General features: G+C 58.4%; 5 protein-coding genes across 5 annotated transcripts; 3 read left to right on the top strand and 2 right to left on the bottom strand.

Moving 5' to 3' along the window:
* Positions 1-2,363: 2,363 nt before the first annotated feature.
* Positions 2,364-2,849, top strand: ACO1O0_001442 (uncharacterized protein; the record flags this gene model as incomplete). The annotated part of the gene is made up of 1 exon (XM_083190929.1): positions 2,364-2,849. The coding sequence occupies one exon, from the start codon at positions 2,364-2,366 to the stop codon at positions 2,847-2,849; it is 486 nt and encodes a 161-aa protein (XP_083054788.1).
* A 1,028-nt stretch (positions 2,850-3,877) lies between these two features.
* ACO1O0_001443 (chaperonin 10-like protein) lies at positions 3,878-5,043 on the top strand (the record flags this gene model as incomplete). The annotated part of the gene is made up of 2 exons (XM_083190930.1): positions 3,878-4,311; positions 4,398-5,043. The coding sequence occupies 2 exons, from the start codon at positions 3,878-3,880 to the stop codon at positions 5,041-5,043; spliced, it is 1,080 nt and encodes a 359-aa protein (XP_083054789.1).
* A 938-nt stretch (positions 5,044-5,981) lies between these two features.
* ACO1O0_001444 (WD40 repeat domain-containing protein) lies at positions 5,982-7,280 on the top strand (the record flags this gene model as incomplete). Its single annotated transcript, XM_083190931.1, has 2 exons — positions 5,982-5,989; positions 6,248-7,280. The coding sequence occupies 2 exons, from the start codon at positions 5,982-5,984 to the stop codon at positions 7,278-7,280; spliced, it is 1,041 nt and encodes a 346-aa protein (XP_083054790.1).
* A 444-nt stretch (positions 7,281-7,724) lies between these two features.
* ACO1O0_001445 (uncharacterized protein) lies at positions 7,725-10,052 on the bottom strand (the record flags this gene model as incomplete). The annotated part of the gene is made up of 1 exon (XM_083190932.1): positions 7,725-10,052. The coding sequence occupies one exon, from the start codon at positions 10,050-10,052 to the stop codon at positions 7,725-7,727; it is 2,328 nt and encodes a 775-aa protein (XP_083054791.1).
* A 2,223-nt stretch (positions 10,053-12,275) lies between these two features.
* Positions 12,276-13,166, bottom strand: ACO1O0_001446 (alpha/beta hydrolase; the record flags this gene model as incomplete). Its single annotated transcript, XM_083190933.1, has 3 exons — positions 12,276-12,602; positions 12,700-13,055; positions 13,145-13,166. The coding sequence occupies 3 exons, from the start codon at positions 13,164-13,166 to the stop codon at positions 12,276-12,278; spliced, it is 705 nt and encodes a 234-aa protein (XP_083054792.1).
* Positions 13,167-13,856: the final 690 nt, after the last annotated feature.

Genomic DNA, 13,856 nt, shown 5'->3' on the forward strand with positions numbered 1-13,856 from the left:
GCGGCGCCAGGGCATGGACAGGCTCAGGCTTCGCATGCGATGGTGATGGTGTGGGCCTGCACCGCGAGCGTCTCGGGGTAGAGCGCCCGCAACAGCTCCGGCGACAAACTCGGGGGAGTCGACCGGCAAGGCGTAGCGACCCGAAGACCAGTCGTTGGAGGGTGAGGTTCGCCTTATCATCGTGCTGTTGTCCGTATTTCCGGGGACGGGGGATCGGTCGAGGTGCGGCGTGAGGGAGTCCAGCTCGTTCAGTTAAGGGAGTAGTTGGGTCAAATTGAAAGTCACTTGTCTCGGTCAGTCATTGCCCTGCAAATCAACGGACCCTTCAACCTTTGCCACACTAGACTGCCAGGGAAGACAGACCCCAGCTGTTATGGTGTTGCATAAGGCCAGGTGTTAAGAGGGACAGGAGCCGTTATCTTACCTGTTTCCTGCGTGCAAAAGTGCAGGGACAAAGGACTGGATATCGACGTGTCCCAGAGGCGCAGGGACTGTCAAAGAGAGAGACGAGGGCTGTCGAGTTGATGTCGGCCACAGAACGGCCTAGACAAGTGGTTGGCGCCAAAGCGAAGATACGATGGAAGCCAAAACGAGCGAATATATCGAGGCCGCACAGAAACCTGCAATACGGTGTTGTCGGAAGACGGGGAGATGTGGCACAAAGAAATCCAGGAACAAAAAACGAAGCAGTACAAGGAGGGCCGAAAAGGGGGCCAGAAGACGTTTAGAACAAAAAGCAAGGAAGACCAGGGAATTAAAAGGCCAATGAAAAAGCTGCGAGGAGATAGAGTTTGGCGAGATGGATGTCGAAGGATCAGCAAGAGGAGGACTCAGGACAGGACAGGACAGTCGGTCGTCTCCCCGTGGTCGTTGGTGGCGCGAATGGAATGCGGGAGGGTCGGTGGAAACTTTTGGTAGGGCGCTACCTTCAGCTAGCAGGTCCACGGGTGCAAGACGGCCTCGTCTGATGACGACGGGGGCGTGCAAGCGTGGCGGTGGAGGCATCCGCGACACTGCCACTGCTGATATCGAAAACGGGAATCGGTCTCTGTGTCCCTGTGATTGTCGAGATGGTCCACGGGCATCAACACGTCCCAAGTCGCGTCCGGTGATGCCAGGGTCAGTCGGGCTCAATCGAGGAGGAGTTGCAGGAGGAGCGTGTCGGCAGTCTGTCTGTCTGCTGATGGCAGTTGGCAGTGGGCACTGGCAGTGGGCACCTCAGTGGAGGCTCACGCTGGGAGTCCCCCTGGTCTCGTCATGGTCAGCCCACTAAGGGGCCCAGCCCACCCCCAGATTGCACCCGTGCGCTTAGCAACGATCGTGCACACGATCCACTTGTTGGGCTCATTTCCAGAGGGGCTTTCTCCTGTCCCAACTTCAAACTTCCATATCGACATCAAGCCATGACGTTCCTACGGGTATAAACGTTACCAAAAATCTCCAACAGTACCAGCCACAATCCCATGCAGCCAGCCGGGTCAATGGGGCCATGCATGCCAAGGCATGCAATCGGGATTTCCATCCGTACATCAGAAACTTAAAATTCTCAATTCTGCCCCGAATGATCATCACGGAGCCTATCTCACCGACTCGCGCCAGAGGCCAAAATTTCAGGGACCGAATCAGTCTCCCGGCCACGAGTGGACGACACTGGACAGCCACACACCACATTCCCACTGCTAAATTCGCCTCCTCGTTTTAGTCCGCCCTGACAGTTTCGTCTTTTTTTTAAGGGAGTTAACTGGTGGTCAACTTTAACATGGGGTCGGGCTGGTAGAGATGCCATGTTAGGCCCATCGCCACAGTTGCGGATTGAACTATCCGTACATAGAATCCCAACCAGCCGAAACTCTGCCCATCGGACACTGCTCTCGTGAAGTGAGTGGTCTTTCAATGGCCTTAGCTGCTGATCGATTGCTTGCCTGGTAAGATGGGGTTTCCTAGTATAGTACGTACTGGTACCAAGATGAACCGTTCTCTTCTAGTATGCTCCTGGTGGCCCAATTGCCAAAGTCAAATCGATCAATAGGTGCCAACGCCACAGCAACATGAATCGCATGATGAATCCAAAACAATCATGAAGAAACCTTACCATCCATCGTGTTCGCAGAAAATAGCCCGACTAGTAATTTGCAATCTAGAGCTGTAAAGAAGATAGCTACTATGAGTACGATAGTGTTCCCTGGACGGTGAGCATCTCGTGAATGGTCTAGGGTAGGGTGGATCAACCATTTTCCCCGGCCATGAGATTTGGTCTCACCCGTCCTTGCAGCATCAACCAACCTCACAGACAAGACCTACCTCAGGACCGCACATCTCCTACAACCTGTCACGGCACCATCGCATCGGACCCATCTCTCGCAATGGCCCCTAAGCAGGTACAGGCCGGCTTCCGGCTGCCCCTCGCGTACAACCTCTTCTTCCTGCTCATCGAGCCCATCTCGGCCGTCGTGGGCGCCTTCTACACCCACCTCCGCCAGGCGCAGTACCTATCCCTCCTCGACGCGTCGTCGGCGCCCACAGAGGGCGTGCCCCGCGCGGCGTCGGTGGCCATGTCGCAGCTGGCCAGCATGTATCTCTTCTTCGCGCTCAACGAGGCCGTCGTGCTGCGGTCCACGGCGGACCTGCGCGTGTGGCGCGCGGTGCTCCTGGTGCTGCTGCTGGCTGACGGCGCGCACCTTTGCTCGCTGCGGGCGCTGGGCCCGCGCATCTACTGGGACGTCGCGGGGTGGAACGCGGCTGGCTGGGGCAACGTCCCCTGGGTGTACGCGGGGATGGCGATGCGGCTGTGCTTCCTCTCGGGGGTCGGGTTGGGGGGTGGGAAGACGCCCGAGAGGAAGAGGCAGTGAGGCGGCCTTTTTATCAGGCAGGCAGGCAGGCAGGGCAGGACGCCTTTGTTGTTGGGCGCGGGGGTTACGGGGCAGCAGTAGGATGCAGCTCGGGGCGTCTGTCCGAGGGAGTTACCCGATTGCCGACATGCGACGATATTACCACATCGCTCAATTCCAAACTGTTGGATCGTCCTGAGCTGCAAACCAGGGGTCTTGGCGATGGGATTTGGGAAGTTGGGGCTGCTGACGGCGGTTGGTGGAAGAATCGGCGGGTCGTCGGATCAATCATCAGCCTGCATCGGCAGCGGAACAAGGTCGGCCAAGGTGAACCCCGACCGTGTCGGGGATCAGGGGGATTGCCCCTCTGGAAGAGAGTGAAGATGGTGGGGTCAATGGGTCAATGGGTGACCTTTTTCGACTTGCAAACGAATCTACCGACGTACCGTCGTTACCCGTATCGCATTCCCTTGCGACGCGGGCAAGCGGGCGGCGGAGAACGCCCCACGTCTCCGCGAAGCGGATTTGTGCTGCGCTACTCCAAGGCACGACACGAACTGCGAGCATGTTGCTGTCGACCACGGGCCGCCTGGCCACGACTAGAGGATCATCAGGAGATGGTTCCTAATTGCTGGGAGCCGCTACGGATAGGGAGGGCACGAGATTGGAGCAACAATTGGCTCGGCGGTTGGTCGCTCGCGAGGCAAAAGTCGGCTGCGTGGAACTCGACGGGGATAGGCGGCATGGAGCTAGGTGTGGTCTGTGTGTGGGCGGGTAAACTGGCTCGCCAACGGATACGGATGCCCCTCACCCTCACCATCGTGATTGATTCATGGTGGGGGCCGAGGGGAAAGTTGGAACAGGGCCTGGAAGGAACTTTTCTTTCATCCAGTCAACAAGAGGGATGCGTGATCTTTCCGTTTCTCTTATTTCTTCTCTTCTCCCCGTCCTGTTCCCTCTTCCTTGTGAACCTCCTCCTCCTCTCCCTTTTCTCAGTCCCTCACACCCAATACCTCCTCTTACACGACCAACTCACTCCCCGCGCCATCATGTCCTACCCTGAGAAGTTCAGCGGCTTCCAGTCGCCCAGCGCCGACCGCTGGCTCGACTTTGAGAAGAACTCGTGGTCGCCGCGACCCTTCGGCGACTACGACGTCGACATCCAGATCGAGTGCTGCGGCGTCTGCGCCAGCGACATGCACACCATCAGCGGCGACTGGGGCGGCTGCCCCTACCCTCTGGCCGTCGGGCACGAGGTGGTCGGCAAGGTCCTCAACGTCGGCCCCAAGGTGACCCTCGCCAAGGTCGGCCAGCGCGTCGGCGTCGGCGCCCAGGTCTACTCGTGCCTCGAGTGCCGCCAGTGCAAGAACGACAACGAGACGTACTGCAAGCACCAGATTGACGCCTACGGCGCCCCCTACCTCGACACGGGCAGCACCACTCAGGGCGGCTACGCCTCGCACACGCGCATCCACGAGTACTGGTGAGTTCTCCTGTTCTGCCTATTATATCAAAGTCACCTTCCCCCGATCATGACATGACCTGAGCTGACCTTGTTCTGCTCTACAGGGTGTACCCCATCCCCGAAAAGATGGTCAGCTCGGACGCGGCGCCCATGCTGTGCGCGGGCATCACCGTGTACAGCCCGCTGAAGCGGTTCGGGGCCGGCCCCGGCAAGAAGGTGGGCATCGTGGGCATCGGTGGCCTGGGCCACTACGGTGTGCTGTTCGCCAAGGCGCTCGGGGCCGAGACGTGGGCCATCTCGCGGACGCGGGCCAAGGAGGCGGACGCGCGCAAGATGGGGGCCGACGGCTTCATCGCGACGCAGGAGGACGGGTGGGAGAAGGAGCACCACATGACGTTCGACCTCATCGTCAACACAGCCAACTCGTTCGACGGCTTCGAGCTGGGCAAGTACCTCAGCATGCTGGACGTGCACGGCCGGTGGAACTCGGTCGGCCTTCCCGGAGGCGAGGGCACCATGACGCGCAACCAGGACTTCATCACCAACGGCTGCTTCATCGGCAGCTCGCACCTGGGCAGCCGCCGCGAGATGCTGGAGATGCTGGACCTGGCCGCCGAGAAGGGCATCACGTCATGGGTCGAGGAGATCCCCATCTCGCGCGAGGGCCTGCAGGAGGCCATGGACAAGCTCAAGAACAGCTCGGTGCGGTACCGGTCGTGCATGGTCGGCTACGACAAGGCCTTTGCTTGAGTTAGGGGTGGGCTTGGATGTGATGGGTTATTTGCCCTGGCGTCAATTGAATTGAATGAATAATTCGTCTCTTTCTTGCATATTAGCTGATGCTCACATGTTCACCGTGATGGTTCCCTGATCCACGGCAGCGCCACCAAAAGCCGTCACTCTCAGGAGTCACCCTCTCGGTGCATAGGCTGCCATATTATGCACCATATGCGCCATCGGCGCCCTGGTTACCGTTCTCGACGCCTTTTTATGTGAATTGTGAGGACGTCATGCATCCACTAACCCTGATCCGTCTCACCGATGAGCCTCCTCTCCAGAAATAGCGCGCAACACCCAATCCCAACATACCGGGAACAAGAAGGCTGGATATACTAGTATTACCATAGTATTTTTTTTTTCTTCCGCAATGGCAGGTGACTCACGCCGGGTCAATGCAGGAGAATCAAGCTTATGCGCTCCGGTCACGGCCCGTAGTACGCATAGCGATACGCAATAGGCAATTTGGCGGAGTCTAAGTGTGGATGATGGGTTGGAGGCTGCTCCTGTGGATATAATGACATGGCGTCTCGATATAAGAGATGCTTTTTTTTTTAATCAGACCTTTTCCAGCCTAGAATCAACAAGAAAGGGGATAATCGAGTCACATCAATTGTCGCCAAGCGGACGTGCATTACAAATTCTGTTTCTTATTAATACTACCAATCTGTAAGTGGCTTCACCAAACCCCTGTCTTTCAGACCACGACGTTGTTCAAGTGGAGGGAGAGCAAGTCATGCCAGTTGGAAATATCTGGGGTATCTGTACCTAAGGTACCCCCTGAGTTCTAGGCCCTTTTCTCCTTCAGCAATATTGGTAATCGCCCATGGCGGCGACGCTGCTGCTGTAGGAGTTCTGGTGAATACGATATACGACAGCAGCCGGGCGGAAGACGGGTGATGACTACGAGAATGACTTCGTATCACCGGTTGCGGCCGAGTGAACATGAAGCTATTCAGGAGTATATAGACTGACGGGAAAGGTTAGCATGGCCGCTGTTCAATTGCAGCAAGCATCATTCACATCCACATCGTCATTGCAGGAACCATCACTCAGACAGCAACAAGAAGGGAGTTAGCTTACCTTGGGACTCGCCTCTCACCCACATCCACCATGTAAGTCCTGCCCTCACACCACCCAACACCACCAACAACAACAACACCTAACCCACCACCAGGGCGGTACTGACCAACTTCACCCTCACACTCCGCCACCGGAGCTCCCTCTCACGCTCCGAAATCACCCAAGTCTGCCTCTCCTCCTCCTCCTCCTCCACCACCACCACCGCCCTGGCCGTCTACCCCACGACGCAGCAGTCCTGGATCGACACCTTCTCCCTATCCTCCAATATCGCCAACAGTAGTAGCAGCAACAGCAGCAGGACTCTCACCTCCCTCTCCAAGACCTCCGGCTCCCGCGCCGCCCCCGCCCCAGACTCATCCGGCCGCATCGCCACCCTGCGCGACTGGACCGCCCAGCTCAGCGGCGGCGCCGAGCACCACCACTCGAGCAGCGTGCTGATCCGGGACCCGCGGTCGCGCAAGCCGGCCCTGGAGATCCGCGCCGCGCCGGGCAGCCCCCTGGCGTGGAGCCACGACGCGCGGCTGATTGCCGCCCTCGAGGCCAGCGCCACCCCTAGCAGTAATACTAGTGGTGCCTCTGGCGAGCGCATGGGCGTGTGGGACGCCCGCACGGGGACGCTGGTCGGGCGCGTGGCGAGCCACATCGACCGGATCGCGCACGCGGCGTTCACGCCCGAGGGCAGGCTGGTGACGGCTTCGCGGGACGGGACGCTGCGGATCACGGACGTGCGGGCGGGGCGGACGGTGGCACGGCTGGAGATGGAGGGCAGCGGGAACCCGCGCGCGCTGGGGGTGTCTCCGGATGGAGGCACCGTGGTGTCCATCTGGGGCGCGAGCGTGCACGTGTGGCACCCTGCACGGGGTGGGGAGATCATGTCGTACGGGCTGGGGGCCGTAAGGGAGACTGAGGGCTGGCCGCTGTGTGTGTCGCCTGACTGTCGGTTTCTGGCGTGTCGGACGGAGGACGGGTTCGATATCATGGAGGTGAGCTCGGGGACTGTGGTGTGTGCCGTGGAGAGTGATGTGCTTGTCACGGCGGCTGCTTTTTCGGCAGACTCGTCGATGCTGCTGCTGGGACGGATGGACGGTGTGGTCGAGGTCTGGGACCTGGAGCAGCGGAAGAACTGACTTGGAAGTGATACCCCGGCATTGTTTGTCTAGATTAGTTGGCGTTGGTCGATCCTTTATTTCATACGAAGTTTAGAATATGTTGCGCTCAGAACATGTTTGCGTGGTCAGGGGCAAGAGGGGTTATGAGATGTAGCGAATACACCATGCTTCATTTTAGTAGTTGCCATTGCCCGCGATTCGAGGCTGAGCCACCAAATTTGTCTTTATTCGGTTGATCAATCTGATCCAGTCCCGTCAGCTGTATGTCCAGGAATGCTGGCAAAGAAAAACATGCAGATTCTTGTCTCGCAGATATGCAACTCCTGCCGCAGTCCCATTCCAACTACCACACATTCCAACGCTCAAATCTCATCCACATGCATGCTTGCTGTAAATATAAATGCTCCCACCTACTCCCCTACTCCGTTCAAATGACTCCTCAAACCCCGCCGCACATCCTGATTATTGGCTCGTCCAACCTAGCATCTCCAGCGTGCCCCTCGCCTCAGACGGCGACATGCTGCTCACGCCCAGCTGCCGGACCTGCGTCCCGCGTCTTAGGCGCTGCAGCCCGACGGTCATCTTCCAGCTCTCGGCCTCGTCAATCACAAAGAGATATCGCTTGGCCTCCTGATCCCTCAGTGTCGCGCGGAGGACGTGCAGGCCCTTCGACTTCCACTCGCCAGTCTGCCCCGTCGAAGACGGAATGTTGGTATCTTTGAAGGTGCGCTCGCAGAGCTCATGACGGCAGCAGTCGTTGCACGCCCGCAGCATGTCGACGAGGTAGGTGTCTGCCTCCTCGCCAGTGAGTGGCTTGCTCTTGTCCGCGTTGCGGGCCCGAGGCTGAGTCGTCTTGTGGGAGGATTTCGAAGAAGACGACGAGTATGACGACGATGGCGAATTTAAGCACTGCGGGGGACACCATACCTCGACTTGTTTGAGCGTCCAGGCCTTGACGTCCCACTCCCGCTGTGGCACGCCGCGGACGTCGTCGTCGATGAAGAGGCCCTCGGTCGTGATCCGGAGGATCAAGCCGTCCGTCACAGACCCAACCCCCGATATGAGCTGGCTGGCGGGCGTCTTGGCGAATTGGTTCATGAACAGGTACACGCCCGAGATCATGATCTTGTCCGGATCCTTGGTCGAGTAAGGGCCGCGCATCGACGGCGGTGGCGAAGTTCGCGTGGTCGTCTGGGATGGTGCCCATGATGACTCGGAGGCAAACGATGACACCGAATTTTTGCGCGCTGGCTTTTTCTGCTGGTCGTACGGTCGGTACGAATGAGTGCCTTCGCTCGTGTATGTCTTGGCCGTCGGGGCCGGAGGTTTCTTCTCCGGGCTCGGGGGGGCTTTGGACGCGACAGACGGGCTCGGGGGAGCCTTGGAGGCCACAGACGGGCTTGGGGGGGCCTTTGATGCTACAGACGGGCTCGGCGAGTGTCTGGGGGCCGGTGGTCGACCGTTGGGCCACATGCTGGTCTTCTCGCCAACGCCAGAGAAGGCATAGCTACTGCCCTTTCTCGACTTGCTGGCCTCCTCCTCCTCCTTCTTCCTCTTCAGCTCTTCGAGTTCCTTGACTTGCTTCTCGAGCCGCTCCCGCTCCCGCTGGCGCTCGCGCTCCTTCTTTTCTCTCTCTAGTTTCTCGCTCAGTTCCTTGGCCCTCTGTTCGGCCTTCTGCCGCTCCTCCTTATCCTTTGCCTCCTTTTCTCGTTTTTGCTTCTCCATCTCGCGCTGCAGCCGCTCCAATTCCCGTTGCTGCCGTTCCTTCGCCTCCTTTGCGCGCAGCTCTGCTAGTCTCTTTGCGGTTTCCTCCCTGCGTTTCTGCTCTGCTTCTTTGGCCTTGCGCTCTTCTTCCTTTTTCCGCGTCTCTTCCCGAGCCTTTTCCCAGGATCCCTTGTACTGATCACGGGCCTTCTCCCAGGCAGTCTTCTTGGGCGCCTCCTTCTTCGGCTCGGGCTTTGGCTCCGGTTTTGATTCCGCTTTTGGCTCTGGCTTTGGCTCTGGCTTTGGCTCTGGCTTTGGCTCGGACTTTGGCTCGGACTTTGGCTGGGGCTTTGGTTCAGGGGTTTGCTCAGGTTGGGGTTCAGGCTTTGGTGGTGGCGGCTTTGGCCTCTCCTCTGCCTTCTCTTCCCGAGGTGGCGGCGACGGTGTGGGCTCTGGATGGGGCGGAGGGGTACTGCCGGTGGGATAGTATCCCTGATCATGCTGCCTGGTGCCGTGCGGCGGAGGGCCACCGGGTGGCCCGCCTGGCTGGTGACGGCCGGCCCCCGGATTGCTGCCGTGCGGCGGCGGAGGCGGCGGAGGCCCATCGGGGTTCGGGGCAGCTCCGGGATGCGTTCCTGGGAAGCCCCCTCCGAATCCGCCCCCGAAGCCTCCCCCAAAGCCCCCTGGGCCCCCCGGTCCACTGCTAGATGCACTCGGTTTTGGCCTGAAGTTGGAGCCAAAGTTGGAGCCTCCATCATTCTGCGTCCGCCCGAGTGACCAGGCGCCAAAGCCCACGCCTATTATGAGCATGCCAATGCCCACGTTGCCCAGGCCCTGGAAGCTATCCCACCATGTCCGGAAGGCGGGGGCCATGCTCTGCCCCAGGACGACCAGTATCAACGCCGAAGCAAAGCCCGCGACAAAGCTATTGATGTTGGGCTGCAGCGACGGAAGGTACAGGAAACCGCCGCCGGCAGAATGTTCGGGAATGACGAAGATGTCGTACTTGCCAGGAGGCAGTCCGCCGGACCTGGGGCCTCCGCCATGGCCACCGTGGGGAGGCGGCGGCGGTGGCTGGTCGCTCATGACCAGGATTCAATGACGAGAGAGGTGATGCGGATGGAGGACGCTCGTCAAAATGCTGCTATCGTATCGCCGGGGTCTATGCTATGGGAATTGGGCGAGCCATGAGTCGTTAAGTCGTGAGAGAAGCTGTGGCGTGTCAGAGCTGTCATTTTGCATGGTAGAGAGAGCGAGAGCGAGAGAGAACGAGAGAGAGAATCTTTGTTGGAGGATTGTCTCCTCCTTTGGCGGGACAATAGGCGGGTAGCGCGGCGAGGTGGAACTCACAGGACAAGGTGACGGAAGCAATCTCCATGAAGCAAGCTAAAACAAACGCCAGGCACCAAAGAAATCGTACAGACAAGAACCGAGGACGGTGCTCGCTATGCTATGCAAGACGGGGTGGTACAGAGCCGTGCTGGATGCTGGAGGTTAGTAGGGCTCGCACCGAGGAGAATGGATGGGGTTTGAAGCCTGGAGGAGTGAGACAGGTGACGGGGCACAAAAAAAAAGGTCGAGGTGGCCGCATGTTTACTTTGGACTTTCGAGTTGGAGGTGCGGGCGGGACGGGATGTGGACGCCCGGGCGGGACCCTCCTGGAGCTCCAGACCTCCACTGAGAAGGGGGAGCCCCTCCAGGGCGCCCGTCACTGGCTTTCACTGGCTTTCACTGGCTGTCCGTGGCTGTTAGTGCCTGGCGCACCGCTGGGGCCCGCTGCCAAGCCCCTGGAACGAGCAACCATTTGTGCCCGCTGCCCACGCCAACCTCAACAGCTTCCACCGCCAATACATTACAAAAGACGACATTGGCGAAACAAACTGTCTTGCCTTCAGAGGAACCGTTGCAAACGGGTTTGCAGGCGCATTCAGATGACACCTGCATCAACGTCCAGTCCCGAGACGGCAGACGGCAACGGTTTTGAGTCCTTGTAGTCGTTGCCCGTCGGACGAAGGATCGTCCCCCCCCAACGGTGCGCGGCGCCTCAGAGGTCATCCAAGACGATCAACCACGAATCATCGACAGCTCCAGTGTGATGAGTCGTCTCTCCGCCACCACATAGCTCGTGACGACGACAGGGCGCACAGCCAGACCCCCGCTTCCCGCGTCTCTTGTTATTTATTATCCAATGGGTATCGTGACGCTCCAATCCAAGGCGCCGCGCTTCTGGAGCTGCCCCGACAGGTCGACTTGACAGGCACGGGCGGTCAGGCAAAACGCCGCAGACCACCCCCACTGCGTGGACGAATCGTTGACGTGTCAAGAGGAGTCCCTGGCAGAGGAGCCTGGCGGGGCCGGATTTGTTCTTTTTCACCATGGGCAGTTCGACGATGGAGGCAACTCTTGGAAACTGCCTGGGGACTCCAGACAGGTTGGTAGGATAATCTCTGGTCTCTTGAACTGATGAGTTGTCTGGTGGGATCGGGTCAATCATCAATCAGGCGAACTCGTGTGATTGCTCATTTACGCGTTGCCTGAGCAACCACGGTCTGCTTGACCCCTGTCGACTGACTTCTATGGCTTGACTTGCACCGTTGGGGCCAAGCTTCACAGCTGCTGCGGGGGAGGGACACTGACCACCAGTCACCAGTCACCAGTGCAGCACTGTTGGAGAATGGGGGAATATCTCCTCCCACGGCTGTGCCAGTCGTCCTCGCCGACTGTCTGAGACAGTTGCAAATGCACTCTACAGGAATCAAATGGAAATCACACACTGATACTACCATCCAATTGACCCAATATTGGTAGTACTCGGTCAGGGCAAAGGTAGGTGCGCAGGCTGTGGTTGGAGAGAAGAGCCTATCCAGACACATGATTTTCGCTCTACTACGCCCAATCAGACTGTCGATTTCTACTTCGTATGCTGATAAATACACTCCTCTATGTAGTGGCATATACTACTATCCCAATTCGTCGATCGTTTGATATCAAAACCAATACTGTTTGCTCCTCGCTGATGCTTCATCAGCGCACGAGACATGGGAAGCCGGTCGGCATGATTAGACCGAGTCATAATACACGTGGAAACCGTTGTCAGTGCACACTTAGTCCAGACGTGGAAATGTTTGACAAGCTAGTCCTCCGAGACCCTGACCGCAACACGAAGAGACGATAGATGTGTGAGCCACGAGTCATCCACGAGGCGTCGAGACCTTGGATTTCTAGAAGGGATTACTTTGCAGCAAGTTCAATTGAGCCAACTGGCTGTCTTCTCTATGCAACCAAAGTAAACACATGCGTAATCTATGGTCAAGCCAGTGTCTTGATAGCCTCAACCACCTTGTCAGGGATGCTCAGGTGCGGGCAGTGGCTCGCGTCCAGAGTGACGGTGGCCGCGTCGGGGCCCAGCTGCCCGGCCATCTGCTGCTGGATGGGGAAGGGCAGGGCGTTGTCCTGGGTGCAGAAGATGTACTTGCAGGCCACGCTGTTCGCCCAGGGCTCGTACCCAGAGGGCGAGGCGAAGAGGCGGATGGAGGTGTGCGTCATCTCCTTTGCCCACCTGGCCTGGTCCTCGGCGGGCAGGTCGTTGAACGCGACCTGGGGCAGAGCGGCGGCGTCGCCGACCACGCGGTCCTCCTGGTGAAGCAGACGATTGTCAGTTTTCTTTCCCTCAACAGATAATACATAATAATGCCGTGGGCGTCTGTGAGCTAATAATAGCACTACTACTAACCTGGATGACCATCCACGGCAGAGGGTTGCCGCCAAGCATCTCCAAGAGACTCTTGCCCTTGGGGATCAGGAAGGCCGACATGTAGATGACACCGGCGACATCAAAGCCCTCGACCGAGTTGCTGCCCACCAGACCGCCGGAGGAGTGGCACAGGAGCAGGGCCTTCTTGCCCTCGCCCTGGAGCCTGGCCAGGACGGCCTTGACCTCGGCGACGTCGTCCTCGAGGCCAGCCAGGGGCAGCTCCGTGCCGCCGACGGTCTTCATGGCCACATACTCGGTGGGGTAGCCGGCCGCATTGAGCTGCTGCTGAAACCCGTCCCAAGCAACTGGCTTCTGCCAGGCGCCGGGAACAATAACTGGTCCAATCAGGTCGTGTTAGCCGGACACAAGTAGGCATCGTTGTTTTTTTAGTCAGACACGGCATCCCGGAGGGCGTGCCACTTACCGATGGTTGGCTGGCTAGACATTTTTATTTTATTTCAATTCTTTTTCCTGGTTGCTTTGCTAGGATTTCGGAACACGGGGCTTGGGAGATGGCTTCCATGGCGTTTTTTTTGTGCGGCACATGCTAGCATTTAAGGGAATAGCCGAGTACTACTAATAATACCTAGCTAGTAAGTAGGGAGTGCTTCTGATATTAGCTCTAGTACGGAGTAGGTACTATGGAATCTGCCGGTTAATGCCAACCGCAGTGAGTGGAGTTGACCCCTTTGTGGTCCAGGTGTCCAGGTGTCATGAGCATGAGGTGCGACAACGGCCACTGAAGAGCCTTGAAGTTGGCAATCACCGAGATGCAGAGGTGGAGCTTACTGGGTATCAGCCGGTACTATTGGCCACCTGCGCTGGACCGCAGTTCTCCAAGTCCATACGTCGTAGGGTAGAAATATTGCCGGCAAGTGGCTTGATTGGCAAATTATGCCACCTGGCAGCAGGGATATGACGAGCCTGGAGGCTGGAACTAGCAAACTGCCATGTTGTATCGGTTGCGGACCCAATCGGCATTACTCCTCGGGGGCTGTTGAGGAGATGGGACGCACGGCTGGGACATCAGTGGCCGCGCTGTGGTTTCGGCGAGAGAGGGAGACCACCGACATTGATGACGCTGGTGCTACGGAGCAGTGATAGCGCCATTGCGAGGTATTGCGGACTCGGCGCTT

The sequence above is a fragment of the Amphichorda felina genome (assembly GCF_050947745.1).
Source record: "Amphichorda felina strain 45539 chromosome Unknown scaffold_1, whole genome shotgun sequence".
NCBI classification, from domain to species: Eukaryota; Fungi; Ascomycota; class Sordariomycetes; order Hypocreales; family Bionectriaceae; genus Amphichorda; species Amphichorda felina.